Genomic DNA, 23,657 nt, shown 5'->3' on the forward strand with positions numbered 1-23,657 from the left:
TAGCACCAAATGCCAGGAAATCTGGGTATTCAGGAGCAAATGCCCTTTGGCTGCTGATCTTACCATTGCCTTCGGTAGTTTCTCAGGGAACTGTGTTAGGAGAGGTTCTAGCATTCGTTATATAGTGTGTCCATAACCAGCTTTCCCATATCACCCTAAATATGGCCATAGACTTCTCCCTCAGTGCTGCCAAGACACAACTAAGGGCAGGCTGCCTGACCCAGTCACACCAATCATAATGGTCTACAATACACTTTCTTAAGTCTCAGTTATATTCAATCTTAACCCCAAGTAAGGAGTAACAGTAACCCAGGTCAAATCTCTACTGATGAGACAACCTTTCTCCTCCTTCTCCATAGACAGGGTCCTGTTAAAGATATACCCACTTTATAAAAAGAACTCTACAGGTAGATGTAAAGATACCTTGTATCTCTACGACATGAAAATGTCATTCTGTTTCTAGAATCAAAACTGCCTGTAAGCCACCAAATAGCCTCGTTTTTTTTGTTTTGTTGATTTTTTGTTTTCTTGTTTCTTTTGAGATAGAGCCTCACTCTGTCTCTGTCGCTCAGGCTGGAGTGCAGTGGCATGATCTCGGCTCACTGCAACCTCTGCCTCCCAGGTCCAAGCCATTCTCCTGCCTTAGCCTCCCGAGTAGCTGGGATTACAGATAACCTCCACCACACCCTGCTATTTTTTGTATTTTTAGGAAAGATGGAGTTTCACCACATCCAGGTTGATCTCGAACTCCTGACCTTAAGCGATCCATCTGCCTTGGCCTCCCAAAGCGCTGGGATTACACGCGTGAGCCACTGTGCCCGGGCAAGTAGCCTTTCATGAAATGCATTTTATAGTAAGTTAATTTTTTTTGTGAGGCATCCCACTACATACATTTAACTCTTATTTATACTGGGTGTGGTGGTAGATGCCTGTAGGCCCAGATACTCAGAAGGCTGAGATGAGAGGATTGCTTTAGCCCGGGAGTTCTGGGCTATAATGTGCTAGGCTGATTGGGCATTCACACTAAGGTCCACATTAATATGGTGACCTTTCAGTAATGGGGGACCACCAGGTTGCTTAAGCAGGGGTTACCTAGCCCAGGTCAGAAACAAAGGAGGTAAAAACTCTCATGCCAATCAGTACTGGGATTGCACCTGTGAATAGCCACCACACTCCAGCCTTGGCAACATAACAAGATTCTGTCTCTTAGAAAAAAATAAAAATACTTATTTTCTTTAAACCATATTGTTAATTTCTATCCTCTAATATAGGAGCTAAACAAAATGACCAGTTTTAAATTTTATCTATTGTATTAGGGTCCTCCAGAGAAAAAGAATACACACACACACACACACACACACACACACACGGAGACTGAGACATCTCGTCATCTAACTTCCAACCCTCTGCATGCTAAAAAACCAGGAAAACTGATGGTATAGTTCCAATACAAATCCCCAGGTCTCAGAACCAGGGGAGCCATTTGTTTATGCTCCAGTTGCAGTCCCTTGGCACAAAAACCAGGAGTGTCAATGTCCCAGGGCAAGAGAAGATGGACGTCTCAGCTCCAGAAGAGAGAGAGAATTCACCGTTCTCCATTTCTGTGTTCTGTCTTGGCCCTCAACAAATTGGATCATTTCCCACCCACATTGAGCAGGGTGATCTTCTTGACTCAGTCTATTGATTCACAGGCAGATTCTTCCGGAAACACCCTCACAGGCATACCCAGAGACAGTGTTTCACCAGCTATCTGGATATCCTTTAACCCAGTCAAATTGACATAAAATTAACCATTACATCTACTAACATATCTACTAGAGTAACATTCAGGTCTAAAGACACAAACTTAATTTAGGCTGACCATCATTCTACTGATAAACATATTCACTATTACATATATAGCTTTAAAATAAATATGATTGAAGCCAACCTTGTTATTAAAATGTATTTAAGACGTTCCGATTGATGAAACGAGGGAATTAAAATGCGTTCTCAAATACAATTAAATAGTACTGCAAAAATATTCTCAGTTAAATGAGTTTTGCTGTGAAATTGGTTTATCTTAAGATTCATAAAAGGGATTTCAGGTTTTTAAGTACTCAAGTCAACCCATGATCCAGCCTTCAGTGGGGTCATTCTATGCAGTGTTAGAATAAGCCTTTACTCCTTCAACAAATATTTCTTCAGAACTATATAGCTTACTGGTTAAGAACATGGTTTCTGGAGGCACACTGAGTTTATTTCCATTTTTGTGACATACTATCTGTGTGACCTTATGCAATTATTATTATTATTTTTTTATCTCAGAAAGCTGTTGTGAAGATTAAATGAGTTAATCCATGGGAAGTCTTCCACAGCGGCTCACACAATTTATTTTTTAAAAAGGTTAGGTACAGTTACATTGTCGTTATTGTTGATTCTCATTTCTTTTGTTACTGCTACTATTTCTTCTATGTGCCAGGCACACGTCTAGGTGTTGATGAGTCAGTGATCAATTAGAGAAGGTCTACTTTCATGGACCATATTTTTAAGTAGGGCAAGGTAGGCAGTAAACAGATTGAAATAAGGAATAAGAAAAATAGACAGAAGAGATAATGTCAGATAGTGATTAAGTTCTCAAATGAAATAAAATAGGTCACAGTAACAGTGATGGGGATGGATATTTTAGATTGGATGATTGAAGCAAGCCTCTATGAGGAAGTGGCATTTAAGCTGAGACTGAATGGCTTGGTGGGAAAGAAACAGTCTAGGCAGAGAGAATAACAAGTGCAAAGGCCCTGAGCTGTCTGTGACCTTGTTTGTCCAAGGAACAGAAAGAAGGTTGATATAGCCAGGCATAGTACTTTAAAGGGAGGATGGCATGAGTTTACATTACAGGGATGGGTAGAGGACAGATCATGTAGAGCCTTATAAATCATTTGGATTTTCTTCCAAGTGTTGTAGAAAGTTATTAGAGGGTTTTCAGAGAGGAATTTACATTTGAAATATCAACAGGTATCATTTTTTTAAAAATTCAAGTAGAGATGGTATGTAGACAGTTGATTATAAAAAGTGTGTGTCTCAGGGGAGAGATTGTGCTAGGAGAGATATAAATTTGGGCATCATCAATATAGATGATATTAAAGCTTTCATGCGCATCCGTGTGAAGAGACCACCAAACAGGCTTTGTGCAAGCAACAAGGCTGTTTATTTCACCTGGGTGTAGGCGGGCTGTCTGAAAAGAGAGTCAGCGAAGGGAGATGGGGTGGGGCCGTTTTATAGGATTTGGGTAGGTAAAGGAAAATTATAGTCAAAGGGGGTTGTTCTCTGGCGGGCAGGGGTGGGGGTCACAAGGTGCTCAGTCGGGGAGCTTTTGAGCCAGGAAAAGGAATTTCACAAGGTAATGTCATCAGTTAAGGCAGGAACAGGCCATTTTCACTTCTTTTGTGGTGGAATGTCATCAGTTAGGGCAGGAACAGGCCGTCTGGATGTGTACATGCAGGTCACAGGGGATATGATGCTTAGCTTTGGCTCAGAGGCCTGACAAAAGCTATGTGAATTGCTGAAATCAACTAGACAGAGAATGCAGATAGAGGGCTCAGGACCAAACCCTCTACGCTAACATTTTATAGAAGTTGCCAGAAGAGTCCAGGCACCGTGGCTCACGCCTGTAATCCCAGCACATTGGGTGACCCAGGTGGGTGGATCACCTGAGGTCAGGAGTTCAAGACCAGCCTGGCCAACATGGTGAAACCCCATCTCTACTAAAAATACAAAAATTAGCTGGATGTGGTGGGCTGTGCCTGTAATTCCAGCTACTTGGGAGGCTGAGGCAGGAGAATCGCTTGAACCCAGGAGGTGGAGGTCGCAGTGAGCTGAGATCACGCCACTGCACTTCAGCCTGGGTGACAGAGTAAGACTCCATCTCAAAAAAACAACAAAACAAAGCAAAAAACAAAAAACAAAAACAAAAACAAAAACAAAAAGTTACCAGAGGAGAGGAAGTGAGAAAGAAAACTTTTCATTTCTGTGTCACAGAAATTAAGAGAAGTAGCTAAATGTGTCATATGCTGCTGAGACCTAAAAAGAAAAATAAAGGAGTGAATATTGGATTTTGCCACATGAAGGTCACTGTTATTGTAAACAATACACTTCTATATGGAAAGAACTAGGTGTCATGCCATGGATTATTACAATGTCTGCGTTCTAACCCTAAATGGATAACTGCCTTTTATCTAGCTCCCACAACTCTAAAATTTGAATGGTAATATTGCTCTGCCTTTTTGAAAAGGTTGTTATGAAGAATATGGGATATAATGGAAGGAAATGTATATAATAAGTGATAAAGTCTCATACACATGCAAATTGATGGTGGTAGAATTATTGTACTATTGGATTATAAACTTCTTCAGGGTAGAGATTAAGGCTTTAATGATCATTCTATCGACCACGATGCTTAGCATGATACCACCCCAGTATCTTGTATTTAGTGACTGCTCAAAAAACAAAATAAAAATTTCCCATATGAAGCCAGGTGTGGTGGCATACATCTGTAGTCCCAGCTACTTGAAAGGCTAAGGCGGGAGGATGGCTTGAGCCTGGGAGTTCGAGGCTGCAGTGAGCTAGGATCGTGCCACTGCACTCCAGCCTGAGTAACAGAGCAAGATCCTGTCTCTAAAAAATAATGCAGATAATTTAAAATAAATGGTAAGTTTTTAAAATTTCCACATTAAATACAGGGATGATATGGAGTGATGTCCGCTTTTTTTCTTACCTGCAGTCCCATGTAGGATTTGGTGACATGGTGGCAATTGTGAAAAATTTCAGTGCTGACTCGCCAGCCATCTATCCCTTTTACAAAGTAATCTCTTGGAAGATAAGTGAAGGATTTAGAGATTGGACTGCTTTCCATTTGTTATTTTGAAGATAAACCATTCTCAGAATTTTTCAGATTTCCTCACTTGGGTACAGAGACAATTTCTGAAACCACTTTTTGTTCTATAACAACAAATTTATGAAATTCAGTATCACTACATGGACATGTTTTAGCTGGTGAAAAATTGTGTTATGATAAATGGGAACATACACATTTTCCCTTTTTTGTTATCTTTGGCTTTTTCTCTGTGTTGTACAGATGTTGAGTTTTCTGCAATATACAAACAGTTTAGTAATTTGCATTGCAAATAGATTACAAGTAAGTGACCTTTGCAAAGTGTTTCTGCCTAGCAAGTCCCTGGAATGAATCTATTTTATTTAGGGAAGAGAGGCTAGAAAACAGAAATGTCACTTTCATTCTTTGCTGAAAAATGAAGAGTCTTCTTTCTGCTATGCTTAAATACAATGCTAAACATTTTCTTAAAAACCAATATATATATGATGACAGTCTCAAAGGTAAAAATCAGAATGTTTTTATATGTGAAGCATATAAAAACTTCTTTTTCATTGCTAAAAAGAAAGTAGAGTCTGTCAGAAATGTGTTTGTTCTTTCGGGTCTATTGACATAAAAATGGGCTTGAGGATTGAAAGATTTAATGTCACTTGTCAGCATGAAAGGGGCTGTTGTGTTGTTAATGTGAATGCTAATACTTATGTAGCATAAAAAAATAACATAGGAAGTGGGCATCTCACTTTTAAAATCATGGTGTATTCCATAAGTGTCAGCTGCAAAGTAATTTTCCAGAAATGGTCTGATTTCCCCATTGACTTTCATTATAGAACTAGAGCTGTGTTCCCATGGAAAATAAATTTGGCCCCAGGTTATAATAAAACACAGTGAAGAATTCAGAAAATCTTATAAAGTCAAGTTTTTCAAGGCACAATTATCAGTACTTGATAAAATAATAGCACCACAAAATATTAATACACTATAGTAGATCTTAAAATAGTATGCCCCAGACTGCACCATTATTTTTCTATACAATTCCAAGTCAATTACTTTTCCATCTAAAGAAATTTTACTTCTGTGATCATTATTAATTTTTAATGGATTTAACTCTAATTTTAAACTGTTGATTTTGTTTCCTTTCTTCTTTATGGTTAGTCCACTTACCTTTTTCTAAAACGTTCTTATCCATAACAATCAAAAGTTACTAGCCATAGAAGAAAGACCAGGAGGAAATGCTTCAAGATGTTCACAATACTTGTTTCTGAGTGGGAAATTTTAGTTGATTTAAGTTTTTAATTTCTAAGTTGTAAAAAAGGGTCGTTTATATCTTCTATAATCAGAAAAAATGTATTATAATTTCTTTCTGTAAGTATAAATTTATATATAGTGAGATATCTTTAGTAGGACACATTTATATATTTCGTTCATTTTATGATTTGGTAATGATGGTTGTTAAGATCACTTATTCCTTCAAAATTTTTTTAAAACTGGTAAAATTAGTTTCTGGGGATAATAGCTTCTACTTAATTTTCTAAAACATGCTACTCAAAGTGTGGGCCTGGACCAGGAGCATCAGCATCACCTGGAAATTAGTTAGAAATGATAATTCTTAGGCCTCTGATCTGGGGCCCCAGCAAACAGCTACTTGTGTTTTAACAAGCCCTTTGAGCGATTAAGGTTCTAAAGGTACAGAAAATTCTCTCTAGAGCTACAGCAAATTTTCTTTACCTCTCTCTCCTTCTCCCTCTCCCTCTGTATCTCTCTCTCCCTCTCCCCTTCATCCTCTCTTCTCCCTCCCCCGTTCCCTCCTTCTCCCTCTTCCTCCTTTCTTGCCAGGCCACTTTCTCTCCTCTATAGAGGAAAAGCAGTTTCTCTTCTCACCCATTGCTGGGTTTGTGGCTGAGACCTCTAAAACAAAAGACAGATTAACAAGAGGAAAACTTATGGATTTATTTAATATAAATTTTATGTGACACAGGAGCCCTCAGAAATGAAGACCAAAAGAAATAGGGAAACTTGTATATTTTTATGATTAGGTTTGATGAAGAGTGGACAGTGGGGAAATATAATTGGGCAAAGGGGGTATGATCTAATGGTAATGAGCTGGGGGGACTTAGCAAGGCATATTTGTTCAGATTCTTCTCTGTGTCCATATGTCTCCAGAGATAAGGACATTCTTTTCCTTCAGGTATAGGAAGAGCAGCTCTGAAATGAGGGTCTTATAACCTACTTCAGAGGCAGTTAAGAGAATTATTTTCTTGTCTGCTTCAGGAGAAAAGGTTTAGAAGAAGATCAGAGAGATCTTCCTGCTTTTGCTGATTTCTCAAATGCCAAGGTGCCATATTTTGGGGAAGTGTGTCTTGAACCCCATCACCTTCTTCCTTCTCTCCCTTCCTTATGTGGGTTATGCATATATGTATACACACACACACACATATATAACACTCATATACAGAATTCACTATCACCTCTTTTTTTTTCTTTTTGAGATGGAGTCTCACACTGTTGCCCGGGCTGGAGTGCTGGGATGCGATCTTGGCTCAGCACAACCTCCACCTCCCAAGTTCAAGCAATTCTCCTGCCTCAGCCTCCCAAGTAGCTGGGACTACAGTTGCGTGTCACCATGCCTGGCTAATTTTTTTGTATTTTTAGTAGAGACGGGGTTTCACTGTGTTGACCAGGCTGGTCTCAAACTCCTGACCTTGTGATCTGCTCACCTCGGCCTCCCAAAGTGTCGGGATTACAGGCGTGAGCCACCACACCTGGCCTCACTATAACCTCTATCTCTATTTATATAGAGATATATATTAAAAAGAGAAGAAAATTATATATATATATATATATATATATATATATATATATATATATAATTTTTTCTTTAAGTTTTTTGTCACTGTTTGTTTTCTACTTTACTCATAAAAATATATGAGGCCATTTTCTGGTATTTATGCCTATATGCTTTCATTTAGCAAACATTTTCTAACAAATATGTTCCATGTGGTTACATATTGAATAGTTCTGCCTAATTTGAAGATCTTCAAGTCTCACTAACCAGTATAATGACTCTAGCAAGTTATTTTGGGCTAAAATGTGTCTTCCCCAAAATTCATATGTTAAAGTCCTAACCACCCTGTACCTCAGAATGTGACTATATTTGATCATAGGGACTTTAAGGAAGTAATTAAGTTAAAATGAGCTGATGAGTGTGGGCCCTAATCCAATATGTCTAATGTAAGAAGAAGCGATTAGGATACAGACAGAGGAATGACTATGGAGAGACCTCAGAAGAAACTAAACCCACTAGACCCTGATCTCAGACTTCTAGCCTCCAGGTTTGTGAGAAAATCAGTTTCTGTTGTTTAAGCCACCTAATCTGTGGTATTTTACTATGGCAGCCCTAACAAACTAATGCACAAGTATTTGTGCGTTACTAATATATTTATAGAAGTGATGATTTAATTCAATCTTAACATCTAGTGATTGCATTTAAAAGGTACTGTTGGGTCATGTTCCTTAACAAAAAGCTACAGCTTTACGAAGAGTGCCAGAGAACAGTATGAAAAACTCTCCACCATGCACAACAACATGATGAAGCTCTATGAGAATCTCGGAGAATACTTCATTTTTGACTCAAAGACAGTGAGCATAGAAGAGTTCTTTGGTGATCTCAACAACTTCCGAACTTTGTTTTTGGTGAGTAATACATCTTAAAGCATTGCAAGGCCTGTTGCTTATATTTCTGAATGTCTTCCTTCTATTGTTGTTTTATGTTCCTATTGACTATATTGATTTCATGTGACAGTTTTTTAACAAGAATTGACAGATATTTTATACCTGTGACATGGATAAAAATTAAGTTATAAGTCATGGCTGGCTTAACATAATGCGGACCTCAATGAATCATCTTCAATGTTAGGTATACATGGGAAATGTTTTACTGAAATTTTATAGGAAATGAATGAATTGGTACTTAAATAACCCCAATTTTTATATAGCATAATATTATAATTTTGCGTACCTTAAAAATTAATATCTAGAACTTTTCACATTATAAATTCGAATGCTGTGATTTATAAACAAGTTTCTTTCACAGCCTAAATGAGAAACTGATTTTGAATTGGACTTTGTAAATAACTTTGAATACCTAAAGTTTCTTTTATAATGTGGGCTCTTGTTTTAAACTGGAACTCTTGAGGATCACAGTAAATATTAGCATTAATTGGGGGTGGCAGTTAGGGTGCAAGTTATGATGCTAAAAGGAATCAAAGACTTTGCTATATAAATGCTGTGGAAATACACCTCCTCTGCATCCAACAAAGGAGTAGCAGGAAGAACACAGACTCTGATTGTAATAGTAACAGAAAGATATGCACAATAGTTGATCTCAAACAGATAAAGGTGTATATATATGTGTGTGTGTGTGTATATATATATATATTTTTTTAATTTTTTTTTTGATATGGAGTCTTGCTCTGTTGCCCAGGCTGAAGTGCAGTGGTACTATCTCGGCTCATTGCAACCTTTGCCTCCCAGGTTCAAGCGATTCTCCTGCCTCAGCCTCCCAAGTAGCTGGGATTACAGGCACATGCCACCACGCCCAGCTAATTGTTGTATTTTTAGTAGAGATAGGGTTTCACCATATTGGCCAGGCTGGTCTCGAACTCCTGACCTCAAGTGATCCACCTACCTCAACCTCCTGAAGTGTTGGGATTACAGGTGTGAGGACCTCTAGCAATAATCCCCAGCAGGAAGATCAGTTAACAAACAAATTCATTCCAGTGTGAGGTATGTTTTTATTCCCAAAGCAGTACTTTCTTTGTCAATGCTGTTGCCCTGTGAAATCATTTGATTTTGGTGTGACTTCATCTGTGAGATATGAATATGCTTGTGGAAATCAAATTGCTTTCATCTCCTAACCCAGGGCCTATAACCCAGAGCACACCCCAACAGTTAAACAAGCAGCTTTGGTCATAGAAGTTAATCCACAAACTTCCAGAAGTATGATCATATATCTTCTTTTTTGCTGAAAATATTAGTTGATTTTGGTCTTTGACCCTTCACAGAGACACATACTTTGTAGCTAACCCATAACTAGTAGAATGTGTTCTATTGGCAATGAGAAGAGGGCTAAGAGAAAGTGATCAAATAATTTTCAAAACTTAAAAGCTGATTATATGCTATGAACACATAAGCGCACAGGTTATATCTACTTGGATTATTTTCGAAAAGGAAAAAAATTACATTAAAAAGGAATGAGGAAACAGAAAATATACTTTAGTTGACACACTGAAATGATAAATCCAGTAATTTTTTTTGTAACAATGTCTGTGGGTGAATGGATATATAAGAATATATATATGGCCAGGCGCAGTGGCTCACACCTGTAATCTCAGCACTTTGGGAGGCCGAGGTGGGTGGATCACCTGAGGTCAGGAGTTTGAGACCAGCCTGGCCAACATGGCAAAACCCTGTCTCTACTAATAATACAAAAATTAGCCGGGCGTGGTGGCGGGCGCCTGTAATCCCAGCTACTTCAGAGGCTGAGGCAGGAGAATCGCTTGAACTTGGGAGGCGAAGGTTGTAGTGAGCCGCTGGAGACAGAGTGAGACTGTCCCAAAATAAATAAATAAATAGAAGAATATATATGTAAAATATATAAGAATAAATATAATTAATATTGTTGATCTCCATTTAGATCCTAAAACACTGTCATATTATATGTTCCCTTAACCTCCCCAATACACAGACACAGAGTAGTAGATGGTGTACTTCTCCACCATGTTGCGGCATTCTTTTAATGATAATTCCAGTGTTACAGCCTGTGTGTACTCATATTAGCCAGATGCCTAGAAGGCTAAGAACTCTACCTGTATCACTTCTCAATCATAACTTGTTTTTTAAAAATGTCAGAATATTATTAAGGAGACTTGATTTTGTGTCCTGGTACTGCCACTAAAAAGCTGTGTGACTTTGAGTAAGTCATTTATCCTTTCTCGCTATCCATTTCTGTCTGTCTTTTGTAAAATGAAAGAGTTAAAGGATTGATCTCTAAGAATTCTATTCCCTGTTAGTAGTCTGAGTCACGTTCGGAATTTCAGAGATAGCAGAGTCATATATATTACATACATATGTAGGATATGTTTTATGTCTTTCTGCTGACTTCACTGTAGCTTGAGTACAGAGTAAGAATTTTCATATATTGTTACTGAATGTAAATAATTTGATATTCTTGTGTCGTTTCATGTCCATTTAAGTTAATTTCTTGAGAACCTGTTAAGATTGACCTTTAAAACAAGTAATGAGATCCTAAATATGTCAACCAATCTGAAACACTTACATAATGCACTCCTGGCCAGCCATTGCTATTTTTGCCTTATATAACAGTACTGCTACCACTTCTATCTACAAATCTTTATCAACTTGCTGCCATGAGAATTAGGTGTACAATATATTAACTGTTTTGAACGTGGGTGGGTCATATAACCTCTCTGGGCAATTGTTTCTTTATCTATAAAAGATGGAAAATAGCCGGGTGCGGTGGCTCACGCCTGTAATCCCAGCACTTTGGGAGGCCTAGGTGGGTGGATCACATGAGGTCAGGAGTTCAAGACCAGTCTGCCCAACATGGAGAAACCCCGTCTCTACTAAAAATACAAAAATTAGCCAGGGTGGTGGCGCATGCCTGTAATCCCAGCCACTCGGGAGGCTGAGGCAGGAGAATCACTTGAACCCGGGAGGCGGAGGTTGTGGTGAGCTGAGATCGCGCCATTGCACTCCAGCCTAGGCAAAAAGAGCGAAACTCTGCCTCAAAAAAAAAAAAAAAGAAAAAGAAAAAGAAAAAAAGAAAGACGGAAAATAATTTAAGCCAAGTCTTCCTCACTACTATGTGAAAAGACCTTGAAACCTATGGTATACAAAGGTAGAATATTATTAGCCATTCTCTGACCATCCTTTCCATTAATTATTGAAAACCAACTTGATTTTGGTAATGCTCTGGTTCACAGATAAAGGAAGAGAATGGTTTCTCTCTATCCATGAGTGGAGACAGACAAACAAATGCAATATAATTTGATAAGTGCTGCCATAGAAGTATGTTAAGGTGTGCCAATAACATAAAGGAGGAACTGCCTAACTCTGCCTGTGTTGGCCAGAGAAGCCTTGATAGAAAAAGTGACATTAGAGCAGAGTCTTGAAAAATCCATCGGCGTTTGACAAGCAGACTTTGACAAGCAGGTTTAAGGTTTTTATACCTGACCTTTAAGTCGAAAATTCCTAAATCAACATCACCAACTTCAGCCAATCATTTGTGCTCACCATGTTCCTGTTTCATAGTGAACTTAAAGTGATTTCACTCTCCCAGGGGAGGGAAGAACCCCGAAAGACTGACAAAAATTGTAATCGCTAGAAGTTCCCATTTTCTTAGTGCTTTGTGTGTTTGGCCTCAGGGTTCTTAGCACTAAAAGCATATTGGACTATAGATGGAAGCAATAAAATACCAGTAGTGCTGAGAAGAAAATAAGAGTTCTGATTCATGTGCTACCAAAAATTACTTCCAAATGAGCTCAGAGTTTCATCTTGGGAGATCTATTTGGCATGTGTAGCATAAACAAAATGCACATACCAAAAAATCTTCCTCAGATAGAGATATCCTCTAAAAGATGGGGCAAATAGAAATAAAAGAAGTTGACATTATGGATTAAGACTTTTTTCAAAGTAATCAATTCAAATGAATGAAAGCAGAATTGGATAATGTCTATGGAATACTTCTCTATTACTTAATATTCATATTCTGTATTACTCAACTAATGAGGATATTAAAGGTATTCCAGATGAATGTACAATATATTGGTATCAAAATGTATATAATTAGAAACATTTCTAAATTCAGAATTAAGACCCTTTCTAGTTAGTTTCTCAGAGATTTCATGAGTTTAAAGAACAGCATACTGGCCAGGTACGGTGGCTCAAGCCTGTAATCCCAGCACTTTGGGTCAGATGACCTCCATGAGGTCAGGAGATCGAGACCATCCTGGCTAACACGGTGAAACCACATCTCTACTAAAAATACAAAAAAAAAAAAAAAAATTAGCCAGGCATGGTGGTGGGCACCTGCAGTCCCAGCTACTCGGGAGGCTGAGGCAGGAGAATGGCGTGAACCTGGGAAGTGGAGCTTGCAGTGAGCCAAGATCGCGCCACTGCACTCCAGCCTGGGGGACAGAACGAGACTCCGTCTCAAAAAAAAAAAAAAAAAAAAAAAACCCAAAAACAAAACAGCATGCAATATAGACAAAATTAATAACTCCTAAATTTAAGTTGAATATTTTGTGGAAGAAAATCCAATTCCATGATACACAATGGAGACTCAGGAGGGTTTTGGGGTAGGAGGGGTGTGGATAATGAGAAAAATTATTTAATGGGTATGATGTATATTATTCGGGTTATGGATACCCTAAAAGCTCTGACTTCACCACTGTGCAATCCATGCATGTAACAAAATTGCACTGGTACCTCATAATGTATACAAACAAACAAATCAAATTCCATATTTATGAAATGTCTAAACATCTTTTTTGCTTATTCTCCTTTATATGCTTCAGTCATTCTGCTAGTTCAAATAGTTGACTGCACAAATAGTCTTTTTTTTCTTTTGAGATATTTTGAATAGAATATTCAAAATCAGTGAACCGTATATGTTTCACCACCATGCAGTATCTTGCTTAGGCATAAAAATTAATTTCAGCTGTTGGGAAAGTGTTCGAGGCAAGTATTATACTTCAATAACTTTCATAGCTCCAAATAAATTATAGAAAATACTTCTTTTCTGTTTTAAATCTGTCAGTTTCCTGCTGCTTCTGTGTGTTTTTGTTTTGTTTTTTTAAAGAACAATATGTTACCCAGGCACTCAATAAATATTTGTTGTGTGTGTGTCCTCATTCTGTACCTCATATACTAGAAATATAGGAATAAGGCTTTGCAGAATTATTAGATTCATTGACATAACTTGAAAATGTTACCGTTGCTATTAATCATGCTAGCCAATTTCCCCTCAACGAAATCAGTATGTGCTACTGTTCATTTGATAAACTTTGGAACAGCTCCTAAATGAACATTAAAATAGCTAAGTGTTAAGATGCTAAATGATATCAAGTAATCATAGCGTTTTATGCCATTGTTCAGGCTTGCTGCTTCTACTTCCCAGACTGACTGATTGATTGAGACAGGTTTGCTCTGTTTTCCAGGCTGGAGTGTAGATGATCATAGCTCACTATATCCTCAAACTCTTGGGCACAAGTGATCCTCCCACCTCAGCCTCCTGAGTAACTAGGACTACAGGCATGCATCACCATGCCTGGCTAAATTTTTAATTTTTAATAGAGATGAGGTCTCGCTATGTTGCCCAGGATAGTCTTGTATTCCTGGCCTCAAGCATTCCTCCTGCCTCAACCTCCCAAAATGCTGGAATTACATGCATGAGCCACTTTGCCTGACCCTAGATAACTTTTGAATCCACCTGTTTCTCTCCAAGCCCACTGATACTATTTGAGTTTCTGGCTGCAGCCATCTCTCGTCTGGACTGTAATAATGACCTGACTGGTATCTGTGTCTTCTTCTCACACCCATTTCCATTTCCTAATCGATTCACCCCATTTTAGTGAGAATAAAATTAAAAACAAAAGAAACCAAACAAGATAACCTTAGTTTCCTGACTTAAGATTCTTTCATAACTTCCCTGTGGCCTCAGGATAAAGCTGAGCTTTTCTTTTTTTTTTTTTGGAGACGGAGTCTTGCTCTGTCGCCCAGGCTGGAGTGCAGTGGCTTGATCTTGGCTCACTGTAACCTCCACCCCCTGGGTTCAAGTGATTCTCCTGCCTCAGCCTCCCGAGTAACTGGGATTAGAGGCACCCTCCTCCATGCCTGGCTAATTTTCGTATTTTTAGTAGAAACGGGGTTCCGCCATGTTAGTCAGGCTGGTCTGAAACTCCTGACCTCAGGTGATCCACCTGCCTCGGCCTCCCAAAGTGCTAGGATTACAGGCATGGGCTACTGCACCCGGCCAAATCTGAGCTTTTTAAACTAAAATAGTTTACAAAATCAAAAGAGCTATGGTTACTTTAAAGGCCAGACCATCTATGGTTGGCTCTGAATGGGCTGCAATCACTTAGATTGAACTCTTCTCCCAAATTGGTAAATGTTATGTCTGGAAAGTAGAAGCAGTAGAACGAGATAATAGCAAGTTCCTATGAGAAACTGTGTCTCTTAGAACAAAGAGAAACTTTAGAAGCACTATATGAAAACTCAAAGAAGGCTGAAAGGCCAAAGTATGATTGTCATTATGCCTTTATTGCTCCCATAGCTGGTGTGACATAGAGAGTTATAACCACCGAGTTCATTCTTATGTTAATTCTCAGGGATGTTCTTCCTTCTATCTTAAGTAATTGTTCTTTAAAAACCTAAACTTGTCTGAGAGCTCCCTGTGTAGCCATGTTGGCTTATGGAGATAATTAATTTTGAAAATCTCTCATCTCTCTTAAGCTATCTTCCCTTTTACAAGGCCTCAATCATATCTAAATCTAAACTATAATTGGAAAGCCAATGAGTATATCTGCATTTAGTTAGACTTGAAAGACTAAATTGATAATATACAGAAATTTTATTCATTTATTAATGGTAATTTACCTTTAAAGAAATGAAGGTGAATTTTTACATGAAAGGATTGTGTATATAATCCCTGATCCAAAATGACTTAAGTTATTTTGACACATTTTTAAACCAAGCACTTAACATTAAAAAAAAAAAAAAAAAAACTTGACTATAATATTATAAAAATGGTAGGCTTATGTAAGAAACCAAATATATTGTTTAACAAAGTAGTGTCTTAATCAGTAATGTAAATTCTGATATCTAGAATTTCATCATCCAGAAATTTCTATCAGATGCCTCATAAGTTGATGCCTCTTTTCTTTGCCAATAAAATGGTAATATTCTGAAAACAACCTTAAGAAGCTGCAAGACCCTGATGTGCTGCTTAATGCTATAGTTTTTTTTGTAAACTAGACGTTTCCAGGTCTCTTCATTTATGAATTCAGAGAGGGTGTCCTTAGTAACAGTAATCCAAATATCCTAGTTACCTCCTCTTTTCCCCCACTAGCAGGACTCAAGCTCCTTGCAAAGTCTTTACCCCTAAAAGTACACCTGGAGTCATTTCATGGGTGCTGAAAACATGTCATCTATAGTCACCATGTGAAATTTGCTCACCAATCAGCAACTGAGTGCCTATATTCTAGAGTGATGAAAATACAGCAATGAACAAAACAGAAAAAGCCCCCGTCTGTCCTGTCTTGCTATAGCTTCAGCTCCATTCTGCCAAATGCTTTTTGCTGGCAAAACTGCTTGGGGTTGCCTTTAATGAAAATGCCTATGTGTGGGCCAAGGGTACAGTTTCCTACTGCTCCAATTTTGTCATCAATCTTGAAGTACCATTGTGGTATTATGTTCAGTGCAGAAGTAGCCATGTTTCACAGGACACTTCATAAAAACAGTTCCTTTTGCATCTCTTCTGATCCCTTTCTCCTTGGAGACTAAAAAATGTTTCAACTCCTAGAGACCTGAAGGGAATCCTAAAATCGTAAGCCCCTCCATTGCCCTCCTTCCTCCCTTTTGTTCAAGTGCCTAGGCATGTATCTTCCTTTTCCTAGGAGCTGGGAATAAATAAAATGCCAGCATAAATCGTTTCATGCAAATAGAGCCCTAAGGGCCCACCAACTCTCTCTAGTTAATCATATACACCCAGATAATTCCCTTTGAGCTCAGCTGGGACCACCCTGGGTATATAGCCTTAGGTTTATTTTGATCTATTGCAACCCTTTGAAAATAGGCAAACCATGTAAAATATATGGTAACTCTATTAAGCAGAATATTTGACCAGAATACCTCATTCCCCAGCTGTGCCAGAGAGCAGACTTTACTGTATTTTACAGATATCATTGAATTCTTCTTTAGAAAGAGATGTCACCTATCACCTGTTGTATTCTCTTTGACTGTTTACTTTGGGCCAGAAGTGGATGTCCTATTTTTCTTATGTGATTGTTCCTTGTATAGAAAAGCTAAATATCATATCATAGGGAACTAAAGGAATATGTAATAAGGGAAGACATAGTTTAAAGAAAACTCAAACTCCCTAACATGATAAAAAAAATACCTACTAGTATGGATGGTTTTTAAATATGTATACATTTTAGATCAATATTGTAAAACTAAAAAATACCACAGTTTTTTCTAAAAATATTTATAAAAGTTGTCAGAATTGTTTATGACAAGCTGAATTTTGCCCTTTAAAAATCTGACAGTATAATAATTAACAATGAAAATATTAACAAAATCAGTTCAATGCTCGCCACCTTTTCCTATTAAAGTCTAATAAGAACTAGAATCAGGAAACAAAATGTAATATCTTTAGTTCCAGCAACAACACCTCATACAGAATTTTTCACAGAAGTGTTCCCCATAAGTAAGTTATTATTGAATTATGTCCAAACACCAGGAAGTGGGAAAGTGTAAGATAAGCAATATGGTGCACAAGCTGACCTTTTCCAGAGGTTTTGAGATTGACCAGAGGTATTGATTATGATCAGAGCATGCCTGTTTCAACCTGAGCATGAAGATCCCTGAGGTTGATACTACTGGTGGCACCTTCTCAGCTGGCTGAATTTTTCTTCATTCTGCTTCATCCTGTTTTGTTTGTCCATTTGCTAATTAATCTTCTATCAGAAAAGATGCCCTCGCCCCTGAATAAGGCAGTAGAAGGGAGGACTCCCCCGGAATTGTGCCCATTGAGCTCCTTTTGTCTGGTGTGCCTGCCTCCTCTCCTTCTCCCCACTCCTTCCAGTTGCCTACCAACTTGTTCAAGTCATTTCTTCTAAGAAGCCCTCCCTAACACTTCCATTTTGGTGTAGATTACCCTTCTGTGTGCTCTCATACTTCCATCCTAGCACATTTTACCCTGTAATATGTTCATCTCCATACCCTCAGTGATTAGTACTATAATTAGCCTACTGTGGGTCAAACACAGTGCTGATCTCGAAGGATATGTATGAATGGTTTAATGAATTAATGGAAAAATGAGTGAATAAAAAAAAATCAAAATATTTGCTCTCCAGAGCTCACATTCTAGTGGGAAAGGCAGTCAAAGAACAAATAGTAATAATGAAATATAATACATATGTACAAAGAGCTTGTAAGCACAGAGCAGTGAGGGATTTCTTCTGTCTGATTTAAGGAAGGCTTCAAAGACACAGAGACATGTGAACTGGGTCTGATCATTGTTTTGCTACTCTATGGCCTTTCATGTTTTAAGGAGCAGTTTCCTTTTTGTTCTCCCCCACCTCATTTGGTGTTTAATTTTAATGGTAAACATACATTGTCTCCTAGTTTTCCATGCTGAGTTCAAAGTGGAAAAACAGCTATTTCGTTGCCAGAGAAGCAGTTACCAGCTAATTATGATGATCTAAAGGTTATCTGCCATATGCTTGGATGAGCAGTAACCAAGCTTCAGTTACTTCTTATGACTGACAGTTGTCCTCAGCAATAGGACAATTGATGCAGATTATCTAGGGCAAAAGCAACTGCTTAAAGTCTGACTTGCCTGGTGTTAATTTAGGCCAGTGGTTCTCACCCAGGAGCGATTTTGCCTCCCAAAGGACATTTGGCAAGATCTAGAGACATTTCTGTTTATCACAACTAAGTAGGATCTGCAAGTGGCTTCAAGTGGCTGAAACCAGGAACACTGTTAACCGTCCTGCAATGGACAGGAGAGCCTCCCACAACAAATAAATATTCAGCCCAAAATGTCAGTAATATTGAGATTGAGAAACCCTGTTTCAGGATTACCTGCAAAAGATTTTGTTTTTTATTACAAAAAATCAATGGAAAACAATGTGTAATAGTCCAAGTTAATAAGCAAAATCTGTACTAGATAAGTTAATATATCTATCATATTGATGTAATATTTTAATAATTTCAAATGTCAATTTGATCACTGTATTGTTACAGTTACTAATTTTTTCTATATCTTTGAAACATCCCAGTTTATATGGCTTATAAAAATTTTTAAATTACCAATCATGCATGTAAATTGTAGGAAAATTAGAAAATATAGATACTAAAAAGAAAAAAACTGTTGACTGCAATTCCTCTACCCAGAGTTAATTAATATTAATACCTCAGCACATATCCTTCCAGGCATTTCCCTATGCATGTACATATGTATTTAGATTGTGAATTTGTTTTTCTTAATAATAAAAAGACTTCTGAAAATTTAAGTTTTAAATTTATATTTTCTTGTAAAAAGGCTAGTGGCTTATGCTTATATGGACATGTCCATCCACATTCAGTGTATAGTGTCCTTGGTTATGTCTTCAGTTGTGATTAAACATGTTAATTGGCTCATTTCATGATGCCCTTTTACAAACACCTGGTCTTTGGCACCATACTAACAATCATGACTATTGTAAGCCATCTGTAAAGGGACCAGTAGAATCTTGATTTCTCTTTTGTTTTCTACATAATACCCTCATCAAACTTCCCTGTGTCAAGGGGCCTTAAATCAGTAATTGGTGACTGTCCAATTAGGCCTATTCACACTAGTGTTTCTTTTTTTTTTTTTTTTATGAGATGGAGTCTCGATCTGTTGCCCAGGCTGGAGTGCAGTGGCACGATCTCGGCTCACTGCAAGCTCTGCCTCCTGGGTTCACGCCATTCTCCTGCCTCAGCCTCCCGAGTAGCTGGGACTACAGGCACCCGCCGCCACGCCCGGCTAATTTTTTGTGTTTTTAGTAAAGACGGGGTTTCACCGTGTTAGCCAGGATGGTCTCGATCTCCTGACCTCGTGATCCACCCGCCTCAGCCTCCCAAAGTGCTGGGATTACAGGCATGAGCCAACGCGCCTGGCCCACACTAGTGTTTCTTAAGCACTTTGCTGTTGTTCTCTGCTGTGCACTTTGGTTTAAGAACCATTACTTACCTAAACTAGGGTGTTCTTTTTTAATAATTGCAAATTGTTAATAATATAATGGTTTGTAATCTAATCACAAAAATTCTTAACAAAAGCAAAGTTATGATTTAAAATGAGAATAAGTGTCCTGTATGTGTGTGTGTGTGTGCGCATGTGTATATTTTTTTCTTTTGTTTCTGTCATCTTCTTCTTGAATCAAATTTCATTGTCATGGAATACAGTCACCTAAACTCATTTTTAAAGACCTGAAACATGTTATACTCTTCTTCTTTTTTTTTTTTTGAGACGGAGTCTGGATCTGTCGCCCAGGCTGGAGCGCAGTGGTAAGATCTCAGCTCACTGCAAGCTCCGCCTCCCGGGTTTACGCCGTTCTCCTGCCTCAGCCTCCCCAGTAGCTGGGACTACAGGCGCCCGCCACCTCGTCCGGCTAGTTTTTTTTGTATTTTTTTAGTAGAGACGGGGTTTTACCACGTTAGCCAGGATGGTCTCGATCTCCTGACCTCGTGATCCGCCCGTCTCGGCCTCCTAAAGTGCTGGGATTACAGGCTTGAGCCACCGCGCCCGGCCTAGGTAATAGTCTTTAATGAATAGGCCAAATTAATTTTCAATTATTACTATAACTGCTTGTGTATGTAGATATTATTGCTCAAGTTTTTCTGTAAGTACCTGAAAATAATTGATTTAGGCTGGGCATGGTGGCTCATACCATGCACTTTGGGAGGCCGAGGCGGGCGGATCACCAGATTAGGAGACCGAGACCATTCTGGCTAACACGGTGAAACCCCGTCTCTACTAAAACTACAAAAAAAAATTAGCCGGGCATGGTGGCAGGCGCCTATAGTCCCAGCTACTCGGGAGGCTGAGGCAGGAGAATGGCGTGAACCCGGGAGGCAGAGCTTGCAGTGCCACTGCACTCTAGCTTGGGCAACAGAGCAAGACTCCATCTCAAATAAAATAAAATAAAATAAAATAAATTGATTTAACTCTCCTTTTGAACAGACGAGCATATTTTGATGTTTACTCTTTTGTATAATGTATTAGGATGCCTTTAGCTGCCTAGTGACATAAAACATAACTAAAATTAGTTTAAGAATATGGTTTTACTCTCTTACATCACAAGAAGTGTAGAGGTAAGGCAGTTACAGGGTTGGTTAATTGAGTAGCTTAGTGATATCATTAAGGATCCCGGATATTCCAAATATTTCTGTTCTGCCGTCCTTGGCATGTTGGCTCTTGGTTGCACAATGGCTGTAGTTGTTCCAAGCATCACATCCAAATATGGGGACATCTAACAAAGGAGACTGTGTTGTCTCTATGAAGCTTTTTTTTTTTTTAATTAGGGAGAAAAGCTTTTCCAGCAGCTCCTGGGCAGATTGATTTCTTCAGATTTTGTTGTCCACGATTGTGCCACATGCCCATCCATCCTTAAACTAATCACTGTCAAGGAGAACCTTAGATTAAACATGATTCACCCCTGGGACTAAGATAGGGCCCCTTCCCTGAGCATGTGGCTATATAGAGTGAGCAGCCAAAGCAATCCATGGCTTTGCCAGCAAGTAAGAAGACTGGCATTGGCAGTGCGCGGTGGCTCACGCCTGTAATCCCAGCACTTTGGGAGGCCGAAGCGGGTGGATCACTTGAGGTCAGGAGTTCGAGACCAGCCTGGCCAACATGGTGAAACCCTGTCTCTACCAAAAATACAAAAATTAGTCGGGCGTGGTAGTGGGCATCTGTAATCCCAGCTACTTTGGAGGCTGAGGCAAGAGAATTGCTTGAACCCAGGAGGTGGAGGTTGCAGTGAGCTGAGATCATACCACTGCCCTCCAGTCTGGGCGACAGAGCAAGAGTCTATCTCAAGAAAATGAAAAAAGAAAAAAAAAGAACTAAAAGTATCAGTATAGTATCAGTATAGCACAAAAGTAAATTGTTGCTCAGTATTGTTTGAATTACCAAACGTTCCAAATTGGCAAAATAAAAATAAATGAGATGTTATCTGTGAAATATATACTTGTGTTCAATTAAATAGTTTTAAAAAATCTTAGAAAACAGAAATGTAAATAGAAAACATTACCCATTTATTTTCATGTTATCCTTCACTGTTTGTGTTCTGTCTTTTGCTGGAATATACTTACACGAGAACATGCTGCTTTTCTAACTTGCTTGAAAAGCTACCGGTTTACTTGCTTTCTTTTTCTCATTCATTCATTCAAGGATTATTTATTGAGTGCCTATTAAACAATGGACACTGTTCTAGCCACTGGCATTGTTTGATTTACTTCGGTAAACTAAAACAGATTTTAAAGCTCTGCTCTCATGGACCCAAATGCGGAAAATGAGATGATAAACTATAAACATAATTACGAGGAAAATTATATTACATGTTAGAACGTTAAGTGCTATGGAAAGAAGAAATCATACCAGTGGAATGGCCACGTGACAGTGGCTAAAAGAGTTCAACAATAGTTATAAAGTTCCATTGTACAATCAATTTCTTAAGCTAAGATTTAGATTTTAACACTGTAAATGTTTCCTAAAATTCAGGAATCACTGAGTTGTCCTATTTAGAAGACTTCACTAGGTACAGTTAGATGATTTTTATACAAACCCTATTTCATCAGCCATGTATCCTTATGTGACGTAGAAGAAATAAAAATGAATTCTGTCCCACTTTAGAGAAAAAGTCTTGCCAAGGGCTTTATTATTTCAGTTAAATAATTGTAACATTCTCTTCTGGAATATGGAGGATATACAAATAGAGAACTTTACCTAGAAGCCTGGCATATTGTCTACTTTTAGACACAGGACAAGTGCAAAAATTAAAGAGGAAACACCTGAGAAGAAATCTGTCCTTTTCTTAATGCCATTTCAAAATCAATGGCTCTTGCCTTTGTTAATTAAGCAAGTTAAAACCTTTCCTTGTTGAAGAGAAAACAAAGTAAAACAGTATTTTTGCTATTAAAAATACTAACTAGTCCGGGCGCGGTGGCTCACGCCTATAATCCTAGCACTTTGGGAGGCCGAGGTGGGCGGGTCACTTTAGGCCAGGAGTTCAAGACCAGCCTGGCCAACGTGGCGAAACCCCATCTCTACTAAAAATACAAAAAAAAATTAGCGGGGCATTGTGGCTTGCACCTGTAATCCCAGCTATTTGGGAGGCTGAGGCAGGAGAATCACTTGAACCTGGGAGGCGAAGGTTACAGTGAGCTGATACCTGAGCGTGACTCTGCCTCAAAAAAAAAAAAAAAAAAAAAAAAAAAACCTAAAAATACAGATTCAATCTCAGTCATTACTTCTTCCTCAAGGGAACTCAGATATCTTATTTAAGAAGGTAGACATTAACATCCCAAAATGGGTTTCTAGACAGGAAGCTCTGACAAAAGGTGAGATGTATAGCAAACCATGGAATGAAGTCAAAGCATATTTTTAGTGCCAAAAATATGAAAAATTAAAGGAACTTACAAAGACATTGAGTTCATCTTGGATTCCTTTCCCCTGGTCCTTGTTCGCTGCCAACTGTCAGCTAGTTGATCTGATAAACTAATGCAGTACTAATGTGTCACTCATTCTGTATTACATACATGCCCTTTAAATTCAGGACAATGCCTTAATCCTGCAGAGCAATTCTGCTGTCAAGAACTTCTTGCAACATGGCTAGCTGATAGAGAAAATATTGGAGGGAAAGACAGCCTTTCTTGTACCTCTGAAAGAACATCATATATGTAGCTGTACAATCTTCCTGGGTTTAGGATTGTTCCCCGCACCTCACACGCTCCTCCCAAGGAC

The 23,657-nt window shown here is 38.5% G+C and overlaps 1 protein-coding gene and 1 long non-coding RNA gene across 6 annotated transcripts in view; both read left to right on the forward strand.

The window, feature by feature from the left end:
• Positions 1 to 1,755, forward strand: part of LOC135969041 (uncharacterized) — a 29,703-nt gene extending 27,948 nt beyond the window's left edge. The window contains exon 3 of the long non-coding RNA XR_010584098.2: positions 1,692 to 1,755. This is a non-coding gene — a long non-coding RNA (uncharacterized lncRNA). The remainder of the gene's footprint in view (positions 1 to 1,691) is intronic.
• Positions 1 to 23,657, forward strand: part of DIAPH2 (diaphanous related formin 2) — a 919,127-nt gene that overhangs the window by 661,647 nt on the left and 233,823 nt on the right. For all 5 annotated transcript variants that reach the window (XM_065538079.1, XM_065538080.1, XM_065538081.1 and 2 more), the window contains one exon: positions 8,392 to 8,557. In XM_065538079.1, coding sequence (XP_065394151.1) covers positions 8,392 to 8,557 — 166 coding nt within the window. The remainder of the gene's footprint in view (positions 1 to 8,391; positions 8,558 to 23,657) is intronic.

The sequence above is a fragment of the Macaca fascicularis genome, chromosome X (genome assembly GCF_037993035.2).
Source record: "Macaca fascicularis isolate 582-1 chromosome X, T2T-MFA8v1.1".
Taxonomy (NCBI): Eukaryota; Metazoa; Chordata; class Mammalia; order Primates; family Cercopithecidae; genus Macaca; species Macaca fascicularis.